This window comes from Musa acuminata, chromosome BXJ1-8 (assembly GCF_036884655.1).
Source record: "Musa acuminata AAA Group cultivar baxijiao chromosome BXJ1-8, Cavendish_Baxijiao_AAA, whole genome shotgun sequence".
Classification (NCBI taxonomy): Eukaryota; Viridiplantae; Streptophyta; class Magnoliopsida; order Zingiberales; family Musaceae; genus Musa; species Musa acuminata.
In genome coordinates this window covers 6,369,013-6,394,457 of record NC_088334.1, presented here as the reverse complement: position 1 = coordinate 6,394,457, position 25,445 = coordinate 6,369,013, and the positions used below count along the sequence as shown (strand labels likewise).

At 37.8% G+C, this 25,445-nt stretch overlaps 3 protein-coding genes across 4 annotated transcripts; all 3 read right to left on the bottom strand.

Moving 5' to 3' along the window:
- Nucleotides 1-2,752: 2,752 nt before the first annotated feature.
- LOC135587274 (uncharacterized) lies at nt 2,753-3,927 on the bottom strand. Its single transcript, XM_065078494.1, has one exon. The coding sequence runs from the start codon at nt 3,702-3,704 to the stop codon at nt 2,964-2,966; it is 741 nt and encodes a 246-aa protein (XP_064934566.1). The 5' UTR covers nt 3,705-3,927; the 3' UTR covers nt 2,753-2,963.
- Nucleotides 3,928-5,268: 1,341 nt separating this feature from the next.
- LOC135587273 (probable UDP-N-acetylglucosamine--peptide N-acetylglucosaminyltransferase SPINDLY) lies at nt 5,269-20,329 on the bottom strand. Of its 2 annotated transcripts, none has more exons than XM_065078493.1 (13): nt 19,960-20,327; nt 17,453-17,526; nt 17,314-17,378; nt 14,497-14,589; nt 14,312-14,413; nt 14,020-14,184; nt 13,778-13,866; nt 11,448-11,569; nt 9,653-9,834; nt 9,122-9,406; nt 7,799-7,946; nt 5,792-6,220; nt 5,269-5,700 (listed from the first exon to the last, which is right to left on the bottom strand). In XM_065078493.1, exons 1-12 carry the CDS (start codon nt 20,232-20,234, stop codon nt 5,859-5,861), a joined length of 1,962 nt encoding a protein of 653 aa, XP_064934565.1. In that variant the 5' UTR covers nt 20,235-20,327; the 3' UTR covers nt 5,269-5,700; nt 5,792-5,858. The 2 variants fall into 2 exon arrangements, with proteins under 2 accessions (XP_064934565.1, XP_064934564.1); XM_065078492.1 differs by having other exon boundaries at nt 5,430-5,700; nt 19,951-20,329.
- Nucleotides 20,330-21,330: 1,001 nt separating this feature from the next.
- On the bottom strand, nt 21,331-25,048 carry LOC135587271 (fructose-bisphosphate aldolase 1, cytoplasmic-like). Its single transcript, XM_065078491.1, has 2 exons — nt 24,717-25,048; nt 21,331-22,603 (listed from the first exon to the last, which is right to left on the bottom strand). The coding sequence occupies exons 1-2, from the start codon at nt 24,742-24,744 to the stop codon at nt 21,555-21,557; spliced, it is 1,077 nt and encodes a 358-aa protein (XP_064934563.1). The 5' UTR covers nt 24,745-25,048; the 3' UTR covers nt 21,331-21,554.
- Nucleotides 25,049-25,445: the final 397 nt, after the last annotated feature.

The window sequence follows — 25,445 nt, the reverse complement described above, 5'->3', positions numbered from 1 at the left end:
TAGTTGAAATGGTAGAGCGCTCACTTAGTATGACGGCGATTGATATCTCCAAATTATTTTAATTTATTAATTTTTATTCTATTCATTTCCTTTTTATATGTTTTTTTCCCACTGTTATTTATTTGTTAATGTAATCCAATTATAATTTTATATACAATTAACTGATTTATAATCTAAAGTTTCCATCTCGTTCGGCAAAAATATATTTTCTATTTTAAACATGCATCTCTTTTCTTTATTTTTTTCTTTTTATATGAGTTAATTATATATTATCTCTTGTAATTAGTCTTTTTTAACATCTCGTTTCTTACAATTTCAAAAGTTACATTAGGATATCTATATTTATGAAAGTAAAATATTGATATCTCTAAACAAAATTTAAAATATAATTTTATAGAGTTAAAAATCATGAAATAGAGAAAGAATGTTTGTTGGAGTAATGGATTAAATGTTTCACTTTTATAAGTATAGAGATCTCAATATAAATTTTAAAAATATAAAAAATAAAGTATTAAAGATAACTAATAAAATTTTATTAATGATAATTGATATTTAATTTATATATTTTTATAAATATTATTAGCAAGAGTTTATACACCGTTTTAGGTGTGAAAACCTTATCATCTAATTTGAAGAAAATTCAGTATATTTTTCTTCTTCCAATTCAACCTTTCAAGATTGACACGACCAAACTTATTTGATGAAGATGGAGATTCAAATATATAACATATTAAAATATATATGATAGTCACATTTGATTTTTAAATTTTTTACTTTTTTTAGTTAGTATCCCAATTTCTTCCTATTCCCAACCCCTTTTTTTATACCTGTTTCAACTGTCACTTCCACCTCACTACTCTCGTCATGTGGCCTCATGGACCCTTCTCTATTGTTCCTCATCTCGTGATTTTGCTTGCATACCATCCACACACCCTTGTTATCTCTCCGACCTCGCATGCCCTCCGTTCCATCGCTAGCTCGCTATCCATTTGCTCTTATTACTCCTCAAGACCCACGTGCTCTCATCGCCCGCATGTCCTTATTGCTCACTTTTCTCTATTTGACCATGTTTACTCTAGTCATGCATGGAGTTGTCGGGTGTCACACAATGACATGTGGCAGCAGGGGTTGGGAGCACACCCAAGATTAAAAATTAATCCTACGCAGCAAGCATCTGTGTTAGTGTTCGCTACGACAACAATGATTCATGAAAACTTGTGCCACTTTTGTTAGGACATTGACAAGAGCAAGAACGACAGTGAAGTCATATGCATACGAGGGTGATGACCAACGAGAACGACGAAGGAAAAGGAGATGGGAAACAAGGGGGGTCGAAGATGACGATATGCTGGATGGAGGTTAAGGACAATTTCATCTTTTAAGAAATAAAAAATACTCTACTCTACGATAATAAATAAAAATTAGAGCACTAATCTAAAAAGTAAAATAAAAATTTTTTTTGCCCAAACTTACATATATCAATTTAGTTTTCTTGGAGAATTTAAAAAAAATGTAACGCTAATCGAAAAAAGAAGAAGAAGAAGAAGATGAGACATGATTTAGTCACCGATTTTAGTTTCCAACCAGATTTAAGTTCACAAACGATAAATTTCTAACACTCTACCAGCAGCAGTATATATATCAATTAATTAACCGGAACATAATTTCTAACACTTCCATGCACCCATTCCGATAGAGTCAACTCCTGGATGTGATATCCGACCCATTTCGGTCGGTCGGTCGGTCGGCCGACAAGTAGATCCGATCCGACATTGTCTCATGTGGTATACAAATGTTACCCATCTTTGGGATGTCCTCTTTTCCCAGAAGGGAAAAGTTGACCTCCTGTGAGCACAATATGAACATCCTCGAATTTGCATCATCTTTTCGCCCTCGATGAGCACAAAATTGTTTTTCCTCTTTTTAGAGTTTTCTTATCTCTATTTCGAGTGATCTGAAATATTTTTAAATCTATCTATCTATCTATCTATCTATCTCATAGCAAGTGGAATCAGATTCTGATATCCTAATTAAAAGACTTTTGATAATATATTTCGAGTATTATTAGGGATATTAAGAGAGGTACTGTAATTTCTTATTATTAAACATAGAGATTAATGATAGAATTAATTTGTTACATATAAATATTTAAATAAGATAACAATTAATAATATTTTTGATGAAATATATTCTCATTCTTCTCAACCTTTGAAGATTAGATGTTACAATATCAATGAAATCTAAATACAAACCAACTATAGAGAACCAAATTAGACAATTATTAATTAAGAATTAGAAAAAGTAACATTTTATCCAAAATACCAATTTAATGAGAGGTAAGTAAATCCACCCAACTTTGCTTAGCCTTCCCTTTCTCCAAAGCTGCTTTATACGTAGGCCAAGCATGGCCGGCGATGCACACTGCCCAACCTCCCACGCGTTCTCTCCCATCCCCAAGCCAAAATCCAGCCGCTGTCCCTCTCTCTCTCTCTCTCTCTCTCTCTCTCTCTAAATCGTGTGAATCTAACCCGTTCATATGCTCAGATTCCCCAAAAGAAAAATCTCTCTCTCTCTCTCTCTCTCTCTTCAGGCCATCAGACCGCACTGGATTGTGTGAATCCAACCTGTTCGTATGCTCAGATTCCCCCAAAAGCAAAAGTAAAGCTGCGTCCGGACACCTCTCTCTCCCTCGCTAATGTCGAGGCTATGATGAAATAGTCTGATAACATATAGCTTCTGCAGGTACTCTATCTGCCACAATTCTTGTAATATTAGTTATTATTATTAAGAACAACAAAATGTCCCCACAGTCTCTCCTTTCAATCCAAACAATCATCACCTCCTTTCCAATTCCAAAAAATTCCTGCACCAAAATAATATCTTCATTTTCTTTCTCGATGAGAAAGCAAGAAAATATAACATAGAAGGACCTCTCGAGTCTATTTGTTCTTCTTCTTCATCTTCTACTTCTGCTTCTTCCGGAGGACGACCTCGGTGTCGAGGCCGAAGCCGTCGACCTTGCGGACGCGGACCAGCTCGGAACGCTTGAAGAGGGCGACGAGGCCGTCGACACCCCCGAGGAGGTCGTTGGCGGAGTACTTGTCCCCTCGCCGGTGCACCGCCACATGAAGCACCGCCACCCCGCCCGGCCGCAGCGTGCGCTCCACCTCCGCCACGAACCGCTCCGGGTACAGCGCGTGGTCGAACACGTTGGAGAACTCGAAGTCGAAGTAGTCGTCCGGGAAGGGCTGCGCGTGGAAGTCGCCCGCCACCACCAGGGGCGGCGCAGGCACCAGGTCCATCCCCAGGGCGCCCGCCACGCCAAGCCCCCGCAGGGCTGCCACCTCCTGCCCCAGGCGCGCCCCGACGCAGAGCGCCGCGGAGGCGTTCGTGAGGAGGCCCTCGGCCTTGATCTCGGAGAAGAAGCGGGCGAAGACGCGGACCTTGCGGTCCCAGTCGCGCGTCGCCCACACGCGGCGGAGGCGCGGGTTGAGGGTCTTGTTCAGCTGCAGCTTGATGTAGTCGTCGTAGGAGCGGAAGCCCGGTCGGATACGGATGAGCGGGGGGGTGGTGGCGGCGGCGGCGGAGGAGGAGGAGGGGGAGTTTGGGGCTTTCTTGGAGGATAGGAAGAGGTGTAAGAAGAGGAAAAAGGAAAGGAAGATGAGGAAGAAAGGCTTGAGGATGGGCTTCTTGGGGATGGACATGGGGAATCAACGACGGCTATCCCGTGAAGGAGTGGGCGAAGAAGGCGATGAGGAGGAGGAGGAAGACGTTGAAAGAGACGGCGAAGGAGAGAAGACGTCCTCCTCCCTCTCTTCTGATCTCTGTTTCTTCGTCTTTTCGGGCTCTCGGCAATGGAAGACAGTAATATGGGATTACGCGTTGGGATATCCTCTGTGCTGTGTGGTGGTCCAGCGGTGCAAGATTGAGATGGCATGGACCAGAGAGAGAGAGAGAGAGAGAGAGAGAGAGAGAGAGAGAGAGAGTAATCGGATCCTCCTATTCAAATGGGTAATTGGACTGGATCGGAAAGCCATCGGATCCGCATCCAAGAAGCATTATTGGAGTACATTTATGCACCAAACCATCTGGCAGATCATGTGAAGCACATGCAGCAGCGTACATGGAAGGAATCAGGGTGGAGACTCATAATATTCTTTTGAAATATGATTGAAGTAGATCAAATAAATTTGAATAGTTAAGATACGATAAAAATATGATCACAATCTATCAATAACATCAACTATATAAAGTTGTTATTATTATGAATAAGCTCAAGTTATATATTATCTTATATACTTGGACCATATTAGTATCATAGTCCATGTACTTCAAAAAAATTATATTAGGATCCTAATAATTTTTAAAATAAAATAAATAATCTTATTTATTCCAATATCGTTAAATATACCAACGGAAAAAGATAATTTTAATATTTCTTTCGTTTCTGTGAGATGTTAAAATTATTTTTTCATTGATAAAATCATTCAAAATAAAAATAATATTAAAATTAACTTTTTCTATCAAAAAGTATCGATCCAACAAGTATCTATTTTCCGTCAATGCGATTGACAACATTAGAATAAATAGAGTTATTTATTTTATTTTTAGAACTATAAAATTTTTAATATAATTTTTTTAAATATCAGAATCGTAATATTAATTGATTTCAAGTATAAAGAATAATAGGTAATTGGATCATAATAATAATCTTTGATATAGATGATGCTGTCACTATCACATCATGAATACAGTGACAACCACCACTGTGACTGCATCATCATCATCATCATCATCACTATTATTCACACTGACAATGACCACCAACCTGATTCTGCCATCATGCATCCCATGGTCCAATTCCTTCTTCTTCATTGCAATTCAAATGTTTGGTGGTCCTTTGAACCTTCAAAACAATAAATTTCAACTGAGATACGTTCTGAACTCTTGACTCTGAAGCCGCTTGGCAGGGACAGGATTAATGACACGGGCGTTTTGCATCAGAACAAATACATGAGTGACAGGAAAAGTGAAGAATGAATGATTCATCACAGGAATATGTTAAGAGTTCATGAGCATCATCATCTCCTGATGCATATCTGTCACTGGTTTTTAGGATCCTGAAATCATAATTCAGGCCATCACAATACATCCTGTTGGATCTGATACATCAATAACCTAAGGAACATATAGGATGTACATGATGACATTTTACAGATTTCATGATCCACTGGCCTATTGAAACAACAGTTTTTGACCAAATAGAAATGCTTGGACGGTATTGCACTCATTCATTCGTAAGATAAATGAGCTCAAGAATGCCCGAAATCTGTTACAAAAAAAAAAGTGGGTTGGAAAACATGATAATAGAAAAACAACACGACGTCATCTACGCTACCTACGTACAAATTGCATATACAGGGTTTGGCAGCTTTTGCAAGCTTCGGATTATAATGTGGAGGGACCTGCATGTTTGGCTGAGTAACACCCGTAAATTTGTGACCTAATCAGATGCTTCAGGTACAATATAAATAATTGCTTCCAGAAGATCATCATGCTAGCCGATGGTGATCTCGACTGTGCAGTTTGCATTGCAATCACCGGTATACATCTACCTCTGTACATCCGACCAAGTAGTGTGTTGTGAATCTGAAAATAAGCATAGAGTTTCTTCCAGCAACCCTTGGCTGATGCTTTTAACTACAAAAGGCAATGAGTGATTGCAATGCAACAAATGTATATGGGCTACAGCAACAAAAGAGAAAAGGAACTTCACATTGATTTGACATACCTGGAGCAGAGTTTCCTGTTCTGATTGTGGTCTCAAAGAGCATAGACAGGTGCCACCAGATATTCTATTAAGTTGCCCGCATTGTTTCCTGGATCCTAGTCATGGCAACTGCCTTTGTCATGTTGGACTTGGCAGCGTCAAGCAGTGGGTCTGACTGTAGAGCCTTTTCAAAACAGGTTTTAGCCTCCTCCCAGAGGCCCTCAGCCACATAAACAAGCCCAAGATTGTTGTAGGCTGGTGCATATCCAGGGCAAAGTTCCAGAGACTTTGCAAAAATTACCTTGGCATCATTGAACCTCTTTTGTCTCCGGTAAAGATTACCAAGGTTGGACAGGATGGCGTGAGCATGTTGGTTTGCAGCAAACGAGAGTGCTTTCTTGTATACCAGTTCAGCTGAAGATGGGTCATCCGTTAATTGCAGAGCGATACCTAGACCAATCAACGAATACAAGATCACTGAATGTGGTGTATTGCTTAGTTGTGGTTAGAAAGATTATCAGAACATAAGATGATATTTCAGCCTGCCAGACTCATATCTAATGCCACATCTCTTAAAATTGGACTCTTAAAAATAATCTAACAGGTTTCCAATGTTCTCAGCATACTTTTACTTTTCTACTCCATAATGGTTAAGATTATATTGTCACATAACCAAAGTTGAGACTTTTAATTGCCCTGCCCAAAGCAAATTTGTTTCACTAGAAAAATATTATAAGTTGATGACCAACACGGAGGAAAGTATCCAAATAAAACAACAGAAAGAAAAGGATAAAAGGCAGGAGAGGAGGGAAAGTGGTCTATCAAAATTCTTAAGCCCTCAACCTCATTTCCACTTCCTTCAATAAAAGGGACAAAAGGCTTTTCTTTCCTTTTCGCTTTGACCCTTTCCAAGAATTGGTTATAGTGTTATGGATGAGTTGGATTCTATCAGCTTTGACATAGAAGTTTTGATGGCTGTCACCTAAACTTTCACTAGTTAAAAACAAGTTTGTAGAAGTATGTTCAGTAAGTAGGTTCATCATGACACCTGAAATTAGTGCTACTTAAATAAATATCTCCAAAACCTCAAAACACTCAAAAGCAAAACTAAATAAATGATTTTCTAAAACTTAATTAAACCTGAAACTTCTTAAAAACTCATCAATAGGCTGTGTTTGGATCAAATACAGATCCTGCTTGATATACTACATGCAACCTGGACATATATTTTGCTATTGTTATCAGCAGAAGATAATTAATTTAAAGGTGTTTAAAATTCTTTCTCTATTGCTACATAAGGGAAGCCTTGGAGACTGCCAGTCAGGAGGAGTCATCGATGTGAACTATAAAACAAGAGGACATTTTGGTACTAAATTGTACAGCAAGCTTCAAAATTCAACAAACACGAGCAAAAAAAATCAGTGCATCAGCAATAACTTTGGAACTATTTTATGGCTCAAACTGTTATACCCTTAGGGTTGGCAAATTCCAGTCACACTGATTGCATATGTTGAATCATGTTGCCCTACAGAGTCCATGTCATATCATGCCAACCGATTACTATAATTTGTTGGCACATGAATAGCAGGATGATCATGGCACATCATCCAACATATCCATGTCATGATTGATAAGAATATCAAAAGGTTTGATAGATGGGTCAATACAGATGGCACATCTTAGTTGACAAATTACCAAACATTCAAACCCTCCCAACCCACTAATGGTATAACACTTAGCATGGCTACCACAAGCAGTCTTCTGCTCGCCATTAATTATCACAAACAGACACTCTAGCCTCCCTATTTCCCTCCTTTGTTTTTCCATCTTGCAATGTCAGTATGGTATCAATGAGGTCTGTACGTGGTGTCCTGTGAGATAGTAACATAATTATCAGCTAAACAAACTCATCACCCTCGTGTTCTTATTTATGGTATAGCTAGTAGCCTGAAAAACCAGTAGCTCTTACTGCTTTCTGACACAGCCAAATAAAAAAGTACACCAGATAACGAGACCAGAAATAATTACCAAGATTGGACCATGCAAAGCTGCATTCTCTTGATCGGGCTACTGCAGCCTTGAGGAACTTAACAGATGCCTTGAATTGCATGGTACAGAGGTTGTGTAAACCAAGTTGATGCCATTGAATTGCATCATCTGGATCCTCTTCAATTGCCTGCAACAAAGCATTACTCATAAATTCAACAGAAGTGTGCAAGTCATTGCACAAGCAGTGATGCATAATGATATCAGCAATCTCTTCAAACAGTGCCTTCAAAAATCTTAAACTTGCCAGTATATGCATTTTCAATTTGACTATTTATCAAAAGTTATAGCAGAAGACTCATGATATCAAGGATTTTCAATTTAAAATTATAACATTTAATGACAAGATGGTAAAAAGACACATTCTCCAACATCAAAGGTTGTGACTGTGAAAAAGGTTTGCAAAGTGCTTCCCATATGAAGATAGGTATCACTGCATCTAAGGAACCTAACTTGATATGAGGTAGCAAGAAACTATCAATAGTTTATAATGATAAACTTACTATGCTTACTTCACACTTAACAGATGGAAAAGGTTATTTGACATGTGCAGGAAACATTCTTAAGTTATATGATGAACAACCAGGAACCCACAAAATTAAGCATTGTCCACATGATGACCATATAATATAGCTAGTATGCAGTTCTAATAATGTGCACGATTATCTAAACCTAGTGGGTTTTGCCTCTGAACCTGGATTTGCAAATATTCATGTGAACACATAGGAATGCACCAGGTTAATTAAGGTGGAGCATGGGTTATAGAACTTGTCAAGAGTGTACCAAAATGAAAGAGACTAGAAGCTAAATTGTATCAGTTGGACTCACTAATTTTATAGAAAAGAAATTAGTAGTAGGAGTAATAACATTATCATTGTATCCAAGGGATGTGCCGGCTTAATGACACTAAGTGCATAAATCCTTATTGATTGATTAATACCTTTGTGGCAGCAGATCTTATTCTCCCTTCTATCTTCTCTATTTGCTTTATATCACTACTTGTCCTTAGTTTCAAGTAAATGATAGCTGTTCAAAACAGGGAAAGCTAATTTTCAAATTAGGGTAACGACTAATCATGGACAGCACATGTCAGCGATGCTGCAGCAAACAAACAATGACATGGCATTAGAGCAGCAAAACGAGGTCCTTGTCATGCTGATTGAAATGCTAACCCCAGAGCATGCCCATATGCCATACCGACAAGTGATCAGGAACAGTATGCAGAAAGGATGAAAATTATTGGCACAACACATTGATGTGGAACAAAAAAGAATATCATAGATCCATGTAAAATGTAAGCATCACCTGTTTTAATGTATACAGAGCTCGCTCATCTGCTTCATCCAAATCCATCTGCCCAGAACCAAAAGCAGATGCTATTTCATGTTGAGCTCTATGAGCCATTGCCAATCCTGCCCATGCTATTGGAAGATCAATAATTGCAGGGTCACCTTCTTTCAGAATAGAAGCCATTTCATTTGCAGCCCATGCAAGCTGTTCTCTAGAATCTTGTGTCCTTTCAACATCTTTGATTCGATGAACTGCTATTGCATACCTGGTAGACATTTGAATAGGCTCTAAATTTGCTGCCTGCAGATTAAAAAAAAAATGCTGCAAGACTTATTACTTCAAATGAAGAACATTTTAGACCTGTTCAATAAAATTTTCAAAAAAAAAAAGGTGAACTAAAAAAGTTTAGAAAACCTTTAATCTAACTGATAAAAAATTTTATGATTGATGGTGTTCTAATTCTTTTCTAAACATATTTTAACTTGCTTTCACTTCAACCAGAATCCAAGCTTCAGCAATGATTTTAAATAGAACTGAGAGTCTGACCTTCTCCAGGCACTTTTTGGCACTCCTGTGATCACCTGACACATAATATGCATTGGCAAGATTCACCCATAATGGTCCTGCTCGTGGATCAGCTTTCACTGCCACTAATAAGCACTCCTTTGCAACAGTTGTAGCTTCTACTTGATGCACAAAAGCCCCTTCTCCTGCATTGGCACCTGGACCTGATATGTTAAAAGATATTAGAATGACTGATGATGCAGTCTAGATCACATCGAACTATGACCAACAACAGGTGATTCTAGTATAATTTTTTGCCACATTTGTAATTGTTCTACACCAAAATTTATAAAATAAGAAGTCTGACTATCATTAGTTTGCTACTATGACTAATTGACCTTATTATAGAAGATCATTTGCTTTCAAGCTTAAAGGACTCCTGCTATTATGCTATTCAATTTGATGTCATAGCCAGCTACAATTACAAATTTGCTCCACATCTAATCTCAAACCATTATCGAACAATAGTTATGTTGCATTACATACATTTGAAATTAATACAGAAAATCAGCAGTAATTGACTAATTTCTACCCCCTTCAGTTTCCAACACCCCTCATTTCTGTTCTAGTCTCAAAAACCAGTCCATGCATTACATCACAACAACATAATACAGTGGATATGCAACCTATTGACCACTCAAGGAATTGTAGATTCAAAAAAGTGAAATTAATTTCTCCAAGCAATGTATTTGAAATTGAAAGATAAAGTTACATATAAATTTCAGTACATAGGAAAGGAAAACAATGAATTTCTACATAATAAGCTAACAAGAAGAGCAAAGTAAATAAGCAAACAGTGAACAGTGTGCCATTTTATCAAACTAAATTGGGTTAGTGCCACAAATGGTCCCTGCACATTATTGGTTAGTCGAATTAGTCCATCTACAAAATTTTTAATTTGTTGGATACCATTATTTTTGTGAAAGCATCAGTCCCTCCCCTGTTAGAGTTCTGATTCTGTAGACACTGCCATCTACTGGTACTACAAAGAAAATAAAACTTACTTTTAACTTTTAAGTTTTAACTGGTAATTTATTGCCACTTTAACATGAAAATAACCTCTTTGATTGATTACAAGGTAATACTGCACATTAACCCTCCCCAGCCCTGAACACTGACTAGAGCATTGTGCACTGGATTCCCTTTTTTTTTGCCACATCATCCTATATTCCTTAAATTCCATCTTCATCGTCCATCCTCTGTCTTGTGCTCATCCTCCTCCTACTCATCCTCCTACACTGCCGCAGCCACTGTTCCCCAGAGTCTTCCCCTATCTGATGCTGACTTCTTCTCTCATAGTAGCACCATGGATGGTTGGTCTACTGCTCTTCATCTTCCTCAAGCACTGCTAAAACCCTACCATCCAAGCCTTCCCCTCTCTAGCAGCAGCTTCTCAAGAAGAAGAGAAAGATAAGGATGAGATGCAATCACTCATGATGTTACACTTACATTTCTTTTCTTTTTCACAGATTGCCATATCAGCCACTTTAGCACCCTTCGTGAGGGAGGGAGAAAAGAAATGTCAAACAATTGATGATACAGGAACCAAATTAGCTACAGATTTTGTAGTGTTAATAACTAAATTGACCAACCAAAATTATACAAGGACCATGTGTTGCATTAAATCAACAAAACTGAGCAGATACTAGAATTAAAAACAATATAATTTGCACATAAAGAAGAAAATGAATTGCCTAGGAAAAAAAGTTGAGAGAGTGAGTTAGTGTGTGAATTTATAGTGAATACAGATGGAACTGATCACATCAAAAAAGAATACCTGGGATGATTGAAGCATATTTACACAAAAGCAAAGTTGCATAGTTCATCAGAGCAGCAGGATGGTTTTGGTCTTTTAGAAGAAGGTTTTGAAAGCATTTTGCAGAATATTCCAAATTCCCACTGGAAGTTATTACAAACCATTAGTTCTTAACCACAAAAGAATAAATGAAGCAAACAAAAGCAAGTTAAAAATAATAACACTCAGTTTTGGGGTCTGGAATTGATCCTGCAGTGATCTTATATTTGCTAAAAGTTCCTAGAAAGGTACATCGACAGATATCCCAATCCTAGCTTTATCAATGCCAATAACAAGCTCAAGAGAAAATCAACAGTTTAAGAAAAAAACAAGAAAACACTATCATAATTTTATAAACAACAGAAAGGATAATGGTAGCACTAAATAACGATGTTTTGTCGTTACCACAGAGTACATTAAGTTTGATTAGATAAAATGAAATAAGCCTATGATGGCCACCTGAATGGTAATAAGACTTGCATTACCCAAAATAGAGTAAAACATTTAAGGCATGAATTTAATAATCAGATAACGAAAATGCAGACATTTAAGCAGCTTAATGAGAATAGAGTTTTCTAGAGCTGCCTCCAGAGCAAACACTCATTCGTATAAGTTCATAAAAGATAGTGTCTTTCCAATTGCAAAACAAACACTATCAAGGATTCTCTTATTAGTTTTTTGGATATTTCATCAATAATTAACCACATTAAGTATTTAATGAATACTGCAAACTGTATGATTAAGGATCAATATGAAATAAAGTGTCAATGCAATTAAAAAATCAAAAATGTGATGCCATGTAATAATGTCTGCCCAAAGAAATGATAGGAGCTTTCTGTTAGAAGTCCCCTGGCTCGAACCTATGGTGCTTAGACTCAGAACTACATCCCACCATACCCATGTCAACATGACACGGCACTAATGTCGGTAAGAGATATGAGTCCAACTCTGCTGGAATTGATGATAATTGGCCATAAATTGCTAGATTTAGTCACATGGCTAATTCATGCCAGAATCAGAAACTATAGTCATTTTGCCAAATGCAAAGAATGAAAAAGCAACAGCAAATTGAGAAAAAACAAGAGAACCAAATAAGATGACAGAGAAGTGGAGATAATGTGTGCATGAGAGAGAGAAGTGAGCGAATCCAATTTGAGACTTTACTTCTTTCCCATGTTGTCAAAAAAAAGAGAAGTAAATGATTGCAAATAAATCCTATTACTCAAATTGAATAACATCAGATCCTCTCCAACTGGTTTTCTGAAAATTACAATATTGCATCTTAATCATCCAATGATGAGAAGCATGATTTAAGAAAAATAAGAGAAAAAGAACGGATAAGAAGAAAATAAAAGGAAAATGTCTTAATGTGAATTTAAAAATTAGTAAAACCTATTTCGATTTTGAAATCAAGGATTTAAATACTGGTTCAGTACCAACTTCAGTAACCTACCAAACTTATACAGTACTGGAATATCAAGCAATACATCACCTTGTATGCTAGGTATCATTGAATAAAATATCAAAAAAATAAAAATTATCAGTATTGTACTGATATCAACTATCAAGTAAAACATTTTGATACCAGTATTTGGTTGAATCAGTAAATAAATCTGAATGTCAGTTAAATTCTTGTTTGAAATAAAATTTAAAATTAATCAAGCGCATATTTAAATATTATATACATCCAATCACTTTTTCTTGGACCAATGTTACCTAGTCGGACCTAGATTTGGGCTCTTTTAACTTGTATTCTTGTATCCTCAATTAGAGCAATATATATGTAACACACTAGATTCCATCAACATTTGACACTTTGTAACTGAATCAAAGCAACGTAGGCTAGAAACTTCATTCAATACTAAAGTTCTCAAGGTTATTAGGTGGTTGCAGTTCTGTGTAAGCTGCCTAGCACCTGCACAACACACGTTTGAGATTTGTTTATGAACTAATTAGATATTATAATAATTCAACATGTTGAACTCCCTAATGAATGTTATTCCAGCTTAGAAATCTCTCTTACAATACTAATGCCCTTTACAACATGCCCTCTGCATACCAAGTACAAATTGGACAAAAAAAGTTCACTGAAGCATATTTAATCTTCAGAAGGATTTTTTATCTAAAAATGTCAAAGAACCATAGACAACAATACATACATGTCAGGACTAATGTTCAACACTAGCATGGTATATGTTGGCTAACAGACAAGAAGCCATCTACAAAATGCATATTAGAACTAGCAAAATAAAGAAATGAAGAATCAGAAACACTTCAGTAGGAGGCAAGAAAAGCTTCTATAATTTCCATACCTTTGAAGGTAAGCAATTCCAAGATTTGCTAGTGAATCCAAGTAGTCTGGAACAATTGCTAACAGAGATGATAAAACTGATATAGCACTCTGCAAAACCCAAAAAGAGAGATAGATTGTATGAAAAAATAACAATACCATGAGCATGAGTAGAAAATCTTGTCAAATAACCAGGACAAACTGTAAACTCTAAAAGGAAATAGAGCAAAACAAAGAAAAAAACCAGTTCCAACAAATGTGCACCTGCAGTCGTCCTGTTCTAAGAAGTAGTAAACCAAGAGTATTCCAAAAAGCTGCTTGTTTAGCATCAGATTCAACTGAACATTTCAACTTGACAAGAATTTCCTCTAATTCATCTCCTTCAAGCTCTTTTTCTGAACTATCCCCAGCATTTGCTAGCAAAAGGCACTGGATCACAGGAGAAAAAAGTATAGAATAGCAGAGCAGGCCATCAAAAGTTATCAATTCACAAGCTGTCAATGCAAGTTAGACAATCTATTTTTTAAAATCCAATACTTGATCAAAGGACATGCACCTGTGCATGATGTATCAGCACTAAAGAGAGCAAATCTGTTCTTTGAATTTCTTCTTCATCCTTTTGTAGTATCTCTGTTGACTTTTCAAAAGCTAATACTGCCTGAAATTTATATCAAGAGGATAAAAAATACTAGCATTTTCAGTGACCTGCAAGTAAACAGTAGAGTCGAATTAACTTATCACCTTCTGTGGCTGGCCCAGTCTCTGGTACATTAGCCCAAGGACAAAGTGTGTGTGAGCATTTTTCGGCATCTTTCGCGCCATATGTACCAAACCCTACCAGTATCAATTAGCTTCATTATACACATTTTTTATGTGGGAAGTTGGTAGATATGAGATAAGAAGTCATTATCATCTGTTAAACAATGTGACGGAACAGCTAAACCTTAAATTTGCCTTCAATCTTTGTGCATTAAGAAGTGCTTTGTTTAGTAAGACTATGAGTAGTGAACAATCTTTAGATTTTGTTATAGCGTTGCAGAGAAGTGTTAAATTTGTGAGATGGGATTGCACTTCTCGCATATAAGCTCATGGTGCATAGCTCCTTAAACCAGTAAAATGTTAATATGCCTCCCCCCAAAAAAAAAATTTATATCTCATCAGCATGTTTGCAGCACCTAACTTAGTAATTTGTCTATTGTCATTTGTTCACCAATTTCTTGTACAAACTTATCAAACAACTCAAAAATCTTTCTCCAAATTTGATAAATGAAAATGCATCTATTGACTTCACAAACATAGTTTCCAAATAACTATTGACCATAAAATTAATTATACTCCTTTGTCTCATATCGGTCCAAGCATTTGACATAATAGAGCAACTATGTTTTGCCCATGATTTTTTGTGGCCCTTCAATAGGTTATTTGTGTACTCCAACTCTTTCTTTAATAGTGCAAATCTCAACTCATGATAACTTAGAGGTTTTAATCCCCTATCATATATTTCAATAGCTTCAATCATCTCTTTAAAACTATCTAAATGACAAGAATTAAAGAGAGTTCCAACCTAATAGAAGAAGCGAGTAATATGTTGAATCATTCTTCCCCTTATTTCCTTATCACAAGCATGACTTATTTGTTTGTTTTAATTTTGTTCCTGTTTATCCTTGCTGATTTTGTGATTCTTGATACATACACAAGTCCATTGATCCCCTTTTGGGCTTCTTAGCAATCACAACTTTTTTTCCTTTTTTGTCATACACTCTTTTCCCACTAGCATTGACACTTTCTAAATGATCTTTTCTTCATTATCTCTAATATATTGAACATCATCCTCGGATAAAAGCCCATAAGATTCATTCCTTTGTGTCCTTTTCTCATTCATATAAATCAACAACTCTTCTTTTTACATCAGGTGGACACTTTTTGTATACCGATGCATTCTTGAAGTTTCCTAGTTGATGTTGTTTTGCACGGAAAATGCCACCTCTAGCAGTCTTCTCATAAAAAATACAACTCACTACATTATGATCCTTTAGATAATTACATTTCCAATCAGAATCCTTTCTTGAGGTTTTGACGAATCTTCTAAATTATTCTGTACACTTGTCATTATTCATGAAATATAAAAAACGATTGAATATCGAGTGCAACATACGTTAAGAAATATGTCAATAACAACATATCATGTGGTATGTTGCAAGCCTACAAAAATAGAATGCCAACTGTTATGTTATGTTCTAAGCATAGTGTTTTCAAAAAGGGTTAAATCTGAGGTGGATGCTGACTGCTAAATAGTGTTTTTTAACCGCTGTTATGTTCCAAGCAGTGTTCAATGCAGTGTTTTCATGTCAACGTGATACATGTGGCTAAACAGAAATATGCTAAGTAGGTTTCTAACCAGTGCTAAAAAGTTCTAAAGAGTGGATCAATATGGTGTTAAACAATTTGAACCAGCGCTAAATGGTCCTAAAGAGCATATCAATATGGTGCTAAACAGTTCTAACCAATGCTAAACAGTTCTAAAGACGGACTTGAGAAGAGGAATAACTGATGACTGTGGCGGAAGGTTGGGGAAGGAGAGGGTGACAGACGAAGCTGCGGATGAAGGTCGCAGCGCTGGACGAAGGTGGTGACGGCATACAAAACTACGGACAAAGGCAGCGACGCCAGACGAAGGCAACAATGATGTATGAAACTACGGACGAAGGTAGAGAACGAAACTTCGGATGAAGACAATGGTGACGAACATAGAGTTTCACTTCGGGTTTGTCTCACCTGGGGGGCGGGTTCTGTGTTAGGATACATTAGTTGGTTCGATTGAGCTAATTTGCACATTCAATCGTACCAGGCTCGAACCCAGACCCAACTTCACTTGGGTGCTCGCTTGAGCGATTAAACCAATTTATGTGTTCAGTCGAACCAGGATTGAACCTGGACCCAACTTCACTTGGGCACTCGCTCGAGGCACTCAAGCGAGCGCCCGAGCAACACTTCATTGAAACGCCTTGCCCAAAAGTTTTGCTAGGCGCTGGAGCCTCGCCTTGCCCGAGCACCGTTTGAAAACGCTGCACCTAAGAATTGATAACATGAAAAAATGGTGGAAAAGAGAAACTAAAAGCTATAAGGACAATGGATATTGTTAATAGGAAAGATTCTAGACATGAAAAACAAGGTTATCGCTATTTGGTCTAAGCCACCAAACCATGGTGAGAACCATGGTTTCAGAAACCAATCAGACCTGCGCACACCTTGCTGGATTTTACTAGTCGGATCAAAAATCGACACATCGGGACCTGCATATTGATGGGTACAATGTGTCAGTATGCTGGTACGAAACAGACTCATACCATCCAACCGGGGACCAGTATGGGTCCTATATGGCAAGAACCGCACTAAGATCAATGGTGTAGTTTGGATCTTTAGAATAATAGAGTGTCAATTAAAAATTAAACTAACAAAAGGAAACTTATACTTCATACTCAATATTGGTAAATACTATTTCAGCCTCAACATATTAAAAAAAGCAAACTGATGCCTTAATAAAGATGAGAAACTCACAGCTTTCAGACTACTGACTTTTTCCTCACGAGACACAGAAACTCCTTGACAATGTTGATCAAGATCTGTGTAGTTTCCAGAAACTCAGAAGTAATCTTGGATTACATATGAGATAGCCAGATATTGATAAGAACTATACCTTCACCATCGATGATATCAGAATCTCTGATAATCGCTGCACTGTTGACTGTACTGCTCTCATCCATGCTGTTCCTGAAGATTTTTGTTGTAATAAAACAATGTTAGAATACCTTACCAAACTGCAAGCTAAAAGAAGAAAAGCAACAAGACTTTTAAGACTTCTGCAGTGGTAAATGCCAACCAATTTATAAATAAAAATAGACATGTCAAACCTAGACACGACTATTCAAGTTTCAACCACCAAAAGGGTTGTCCAGCCTTTATATAAAGGTTGTCCAGGACCATAGAAGATGGGATATGGTTGAACTTCCACAGCCTCAAGATGCATGTTTGAAGTCCTATTCTTACAGAGACAGTATATGGATTACTTTAGAAGACCTTGGAGATGATTTCTAAGGTCAACAAGAAATCCCAGATGGATTAAGAGAAGAAATCTTCGTTATTCTTGGACTGATTTTCATAGTTAATTCTAGTATTTACTTAGTTATACCCAAACTGTCCTTGCCAGAGCCTACTTTGGCCAGCAAAGACAAAGGTCTCTGGATCTAAGTTGGGTCCAGATGACACAACAGCAATGCCTTCCTGAGACCATGGAGGACCTGCATCATGCTACCAGATCTCTTTGACCATCGCTATCTTTCTCCTTCACATTATGAGGAATCATGTAGAAAACATCATATATTAAAGAAGAAAGTTCACATTGGGTTGAGCCAAACATTGGACTCAACATTTTTGTGTGGACAACTTGATGAAAATATTGTCAACTGCAGCTAAATTGTTGGTAAGATCAAAGATTGTTGTACTGACCAACACATGTCAATATGTTGAAACATGTTGAGATTGTGCCATGCAGAAGGGTGTAACGACGTGTAGAACCAGACAAGCAAGATTTTATGGGAATTGAAGAAAAGCTACTCTCAAATGGTCAAAAGGACGTAAAGCTTCCTGAAATTTCTTTGCAACAGAAACACTTCTTGATGATCTACTACCACAACTTTTGCATCACATTTTGTGATGTTGACATCTAACATCATATGAAGAAAAGGAAAGCAATGAAAAACAAAGTAATATTGCAACATAATCATAGATTGAAGGTGGGGAAGTTGTAGAGGATTATAGGCTTACAATTTCAAAAGAAAATAGTTTCCATGATTATTTAGAAGGTCATTCAAATTATTCTAAAATTCAGAGAACAATTTAAATAAATTATGGACATGATTATTATTTCAATATTGTCTATTATTAAGTAATTAAGGCACCAAGGCATATATTTAGTCATGTATCCAATGTGACAAGCAAGTTGGCAAAATTGGACAACACTGAGTCATCTGGTTCTGTGCCACTAAAGAACACAAAGAGGACAGCAACTCACAAAATTTCGTGTAATCCAAATCATAGATTGTTTGCAATCCAAAACACGAAAATCAACATTCCAACTAGTCCCATAAGAAACTAAAAGGAAAACGAAAAAAGAATGACACAAAGCATAAGAGTAAATCGAAAGAAGAAAGAAAAATGATGTACAAAAGAAGGCCTATTGGAATCTATGATTTCGATAGATTTCTCCCCCAAATATTTTAGGGGCAAACTGCCAAATAGACCTTTACTCATTTGGTCTATTGGAATCTATTTAGATATCACAAAGTTTATCGTAATGACATGTGCATTTAAAAAACTTGGATAGAAATATACGATGAGCATATGCTAGTTAATTCCCTTACACATGCTTCTCAATTAAATAGTACATGGATTTGTGTTCCAACAAATAGGAAAGGCATAGGTAACAGAATCAAGGGTATCTCAAAAAGAAGATATCTAAAATATTGTCTTATTAAAAAGGGTACCAAGAGGCATTGCCAATTCCATTTTCCTTTTCTAGAACAAGGATGAGAAACTGATTATTTATTTTTTCAACATGAATGTGGCGTGAACTGAGATTGAGGTGGTCATTTCTTTGGAGCAAGCTCGCTGCAAATTGTGCACAATCAGAAGGTTAATCTTCTAATTAAAACCCCTTTTTTTTTACAGATTAATTAGTCTCTCTCATCTCCTTGCACTGATCTGTGCAAATCTATAAGAAGCACTATGAGTTACAATGTCTTACAAACCATTTCTCAACATATCCAAAGATTTCAAAAATGGAACACACGTAGAACCTACGATTCGAACAGTTTATTATGCCCAGTAGAACAGATGATCAACTCCATCAATGAATGCCTACATTTTCACTAAGAAGTACAAGATTCAGAAACTGATGTGACAAGCTCCTGAACTTATCATTCTTAATATATGGAAAGAGAAAGAAAATCACCAACTTTTAACAAACTATTGAAACTAATTGTCCTTCGCCAGCGGTAGATAAATCAAACACGTTGGACAGATAACTCAGTGGAAGTAACCGAGCGGTAATCGATCGAACTAGTCATGCATACCATGAAAAAGAGAGCTTCCAGGATGGCAAAGAAACAATACGAAGGAAAGGAGAAGATTAGAAACCTATCAAACCTGGGGATAGAGTGGGGGACGGAGTCGAGCGCGCATTCCTCACCGTCGCTCTCGGGAGGATCGACGTTGAGGTCGGCGATGATGACCGGTCTCGAGGGCGGGGGTCTCTTCATCACCTCTTCCGGTTTGGCCTGATTCTCGCCAACGACCGGCTCCCCGTTGGCCACTGGCTGCGATTCCGACATCTCTCTTCGTCTTCTTCGCTCACAGATTTCCTCTCTCTCTCTCTCTCCAAAACCTCGACAAGGGTTACGGGGTTTGGGGACACCGACCATCGAGTTCGATTCCAAGATAACACGCCCCGACTCACCCTCCCACTTGGATGGGCGATGGCGTCGGACGTGTGCGAGTGATCGGGTCCACCGTCGGGTGTCGTCCAAGTGTGTCGATTAATTGAGTTAGGGTTAGCAAATAAGGTGTGCGACAGAATAAACCAATTGGTTCGGGGTGTCAAGTCAACCCGATAACCCGATAGTCCAATCGAACCCGCTCCGGTAAGTCAAGCACGGATCCTAAAACTGGATCCATCGTTGGGTCATATGTGGATCTATAACATCGTGTATGATCCGAATTCAAGTTTCGTATTCAGTCATGCATTGTGGCCGTTCACTCGCTGGAATGCTTTGATAGAATGAATGAAGCAAAATAGAAATGATAGCTATAATGACAAGTAAATACATTGGATTAGGTATTAAGGACAAAAGGAATTAAGGATAAAACTTGAGTACTAGAATTTGTAGTAGAAAAAGAGATGTAGAATTTGTAAATGTTTATGCACCTCAAATTGGATTAGGTAATAGAAGGAACAATTTACTAGGGAGAAGAACAAAGAGGGAGGCATCACATGGCTTTATAATTATTAGAAAGATGGTGAAGAGAGTAATATACAAAAAAAATTGGACAAACTTATGAACACAATAGATGATCTTCTTGCAATTGCAATCTCTTGTAGAATTAATTGTATTGTTTGATCTGTCAAAAATTAAGCAGGTACAAAAACTAAGCCTCCAAAGTTTTGACTGAGCATCATACAGCAGTTGTGGAGTTCATCATGCCAGATTAATGTTCAATACAACCTGCCTAAATAGATATCAATAAACAAATTGCAACACCAAAACCTTCTGCAACAAAATCTGCTGGCTTCCTGTCAAGAACAGTCCAGTCTCCTAGAGAGCTTTGTGCTGAAGAAAGTACAAACAAAATGTTGTCCAACCTTTGACAACACTTTAATTCTCGATGCCAACCATTTGATAAAAAAGAAAGGAAATAAAAGAACAGAAAAACAGAACCAGTGGCCGACATTTCAAGAATATAGGAAGATAGTACAACCTAAGAATAAGATCACTAATGAAAGCATGAGAGTTCCAAATATGAGCAGCAGTAGGAGAGGCACATCTCCCTCTGATAAACATCAATTCTTTTTGAAGTAACAAATTGAAGTAAAGAGTCATACAAAACTTGAAGGCATAAATGCCTCCCAACTTATTCAAAACATCAAAGATGAAGGATCCCTAGATAGGGAAATGGTTTAAACTTAGGAGACCCTCTTGACACTTTTAACATGAAAATGCCATTGGTAAAATAAACAAGCCTGATCAATACTTGTAGTCCTTGACATGGAGGCTCTCTGAGACACCTTCACCTCCAGCAGCGTCACCCTTGTATGTCCCCAGTGTTGCCTCAGAGTTTGCCTTGCACCTTGCAAGGAAAGCAGTCCTTGCCTTGTCAATGTTCCCCTCCTTCCCAGCCCATGCCTTGAGTGTACTTTGCTGCAGAGCCCGACCGAACGAGAAGGAAAGTGACCATGGCTTCTTTCCCTTCAGCTTGTTCATAGCATTCAGGTTCAGGGTAGCCTCCTCTTCACTCTGTCCTCCTGAAAGGAAGACGATTGCAGGGACAGCAGCAGGAACAGTCCTCTGGAGAGCACGCACAGTATGCTCCGCAACCACCTCAGGAGCCACTTTTGCTGATTCTGACCCTGGTGTCACCATGTTAGGCTTCAACAGAGTTCCTTCCAGAAGAACGTGATGGTCATTTAGTGCCTTGTAGCATGCAGCAAGCACCCGCTCTGTAACATCGGCACATTTCTTGATATCATGTGGCCCATCAACAAGGATCTCTGGCTCTACAATTGGGACGAGACCATTCTCCTGACAGATGATAGCATAGCGTGCCAACCCATCAGCATTTGCATTGATCGACAGTTGTGAAGGCTCATTTGGACCAATCTTGAGGACAGCCCTCCATTTTGCAAAGCGAGCCCCTGCTTCATAGTATTTCTTGCAACGCTTGCCAAGGTCATCATGACCCTGGGTAGTGGTCTCACCATTGGTACCAGCAAGTTCAATGGTGCCCTTGTCTACCTTGATACCTGGCAGGACTCCACCCTCCTTGAGGACTTCAACAAAAGGCTTCCCATTGGCTGTCTTCTGGTAGAGGGTCTCCTCAAAGAGGATGGCACCACTGAGGTATTGGAGGGCACCAGGGGTGCAGAAAAGAAGCTCACGAAGAGCACGACGGTTTTCCTCGACATTCTCCACATTGATACTAGCAAGGCGCTTGCCTATCGTGCCAGTGGACTCATCAGCAGCAAGGATACCCTTGCCTGGGGTGCCAATGTAGGTAGCATTAGCAATAAGCTCATCTGCAAGATGAAGAAACACAAGCTTGTAATCATTACATGCAAGAATATACAGTCATACAACAATAACAAAAAGAGCACATTGGGATGACTTATTATCTTCAACTAAAAAGAATTTCTATTTATGTCCTAGGCATGTTAAAAAGAACTATAAATATCCAAAATTCTAAATTTTAGTAGTTCTCAAAGGAAAGACAGACTAAATGGAGAAGACCATGCACCATCCATCTATAACTTCAATTGCTAAGTCATCAAGACAATTTACCTTTCTTCTTGCAATAAATGCCGGAGTAAATTGATCATGTAACTGCTGGATGGACCAATTGGAACCATATTTAGTAAGCTATTCTAGTGTTAATATGATACTGAAAGGCTATGGCCAACTTCTAAAACATCTCACTATAGCATCTCAAAGCATTCAGACCACATGCATTTAACAGTTTCTTAATAGTTAAACAATCATTGAAAAATTTGACAAGATTAGTACAGCCACAAAGCTTAAGTTGGTCAGAAAACAAAGAAGAACAATTATGCACTCACAATCGCACCAACGTATAATTCTAAAGAGAAGCAGTACAAAAAAGGATTATATATGCCATCAAATATAACGTCTCAATGTAAAAATAAAATTAACCTTCTTGGAGTTGATTAGCCTGCACTGATCACTCTATAACATTACATCTACAGCATGAATGATAAATCAAAAACATGATCACCACTGGTCTTCCGACAGTGTAATTTATATATGATTGTTTGATCACCACACTTAACACCTAAGAGACCCCATCATCCATAATGCTGAATACATGAAATAGCAGCTGTAGACCCCTGGACTCCCGGACATGGTAAACAATTAGCATATGCAGAACATGTAGCCAATCGTGCAGATAATGTGAGGGCATGTTAATATGCCACAGATGGAAGATGATCGAGAATGGTAAGATTGCATTAATATCTTAAGCATAAGAGGAGACTTACTATATTACTCTCAGAAAATTTACCTGTTTCCTATTACATATTACTCAATTAGGTTCATGAATGAATACAGACAATCATCCTGCTTTAAGTGAATTCCATATTTGCTTGATAACTTCCATAACCTACTTTAACTTAAACATGGTCCGATACCTAATCAAACATACTTCTGGAATACAATACACAAATCCAAGAGCATGTTATCTAGATTTGGACTGAGGATATTCTTACATAATAACTCAGAACACCAGAATCAAACAACCTTGGGTCACATGCAACAAAGACTTAGAAGCTTCCAAAAGTGAAACAAGGATCAAATAAACAAAATCTATAAAATTGCCAAATTCAGTCAATTATTTAGGAAATGACCAACTAGATTTTCCAACAACCATTTAAAGAAAATTTAGCAGTTAAATCAGGAAAACACAAACTGGAACGAAGGAAAGAAGGCATTCCATAACCGAGGTTCTTTGGCTGTCTAATTGCGTGAGGTGAAAGTGTTTATTAGTAATGGTGACCACACCGAGAAAATAAAATTTAAGATTTCTAGGTGTTTCAATGTAACGTAGACAACTAAACCAATTTTCGCCATTAAAATTTACAGTACAGAGATGAGGATGGTTCGGGATAAACAACGGCAAAATGGATCAAAAGCTGTGCATAGGATCAACAAATCAATCAAAGAAAAAAGTAGAGTTGTTGTGCTCATGACACAAAGATTAGATAAAATAATTATTTATATAGGGGGGACATGTTGAGAGCAAAAAGAAAACTATCTTTCTCACCCTTAGCCTCAGTTATACTCAACTAACAGAGAAAAAAACAAAGGACCAAAAGTCGAAAAGGCACCCTTTGAGAGCAGACCCAGGAAAAAGAACAACAAAGCAAGATCATCAATAGAACTACGACACTCGAAGAATAGCATCAAAAGTTAGATAAACAAACAGACGCTCAAGAACAAACAAAAACACAAATTTTACGTGAAAGATAGTTCAGATCTGAATCGAACAATAACCAAAGCATCAATAACCATCTCGAATCCAACGAGACACGACAAGATCCCCAAACGCACATCGATACCTTAGTTTAATGAAAACAGAGAGTTCACGAGGAAGGGCGACGGCATCTAAAGAGATTATACCGTGGTATTGGCCGCAGTAGGCAGACATCTTCGAAGAAGAAAGATTAGAGCGAGCGAGATAGAGGGCAGAGGAGAGTCGCAACGACGAAGGATGGCGGAGGGGGTTTGCAGGTATAAGTAGGAGGACGTCGAGGCCGAGAAGGATGGGGTCGGTGCTGATGCGATTGGATCGGGTAAGGTGTCAGGTTTGGGGCAGAGGGAGTGCGAGATGGCAGCCCTTCGACGGTTTGGTCAAAACTTGTGGCCGCCGCTTGCGGCTGCGGTATTCGTTCCTTATAACAGACGCTACGCTCACCTGCCGGCCGTGCAAACCCGCATCGGTCCGCCGTCGGCGCGGCAGATGGGGGCCAGCCAAAACGTTACGAGTCATATAACGTGCATATACCAGAACCGTTATATATCTTTTTTTATCAGACCGTTATATAGTCTGTAATGTGCAGGCATGATATGATTTTAATTTTTAAGAATTCTCAGAACAATTTTAAGATAATAAAAAAATAAATAGTGAAATATATTTGTCACTCTGAAAATTTTATAGGATAATCTGACAACTTTTTTATTGTTTCCATACAAAAGGTTCATAAATAATATTTTTGAGTAATTTTAACTTCCATGAATAAAAAGAAAAAAAAGAAAGAAAAGAAATAACTCCAACAAGTCAAGTGAATGAAACATCTAATGCATCAACACAGTACAAATAATCCAAAAGAGAAAAAAAAGAAAAGGAAG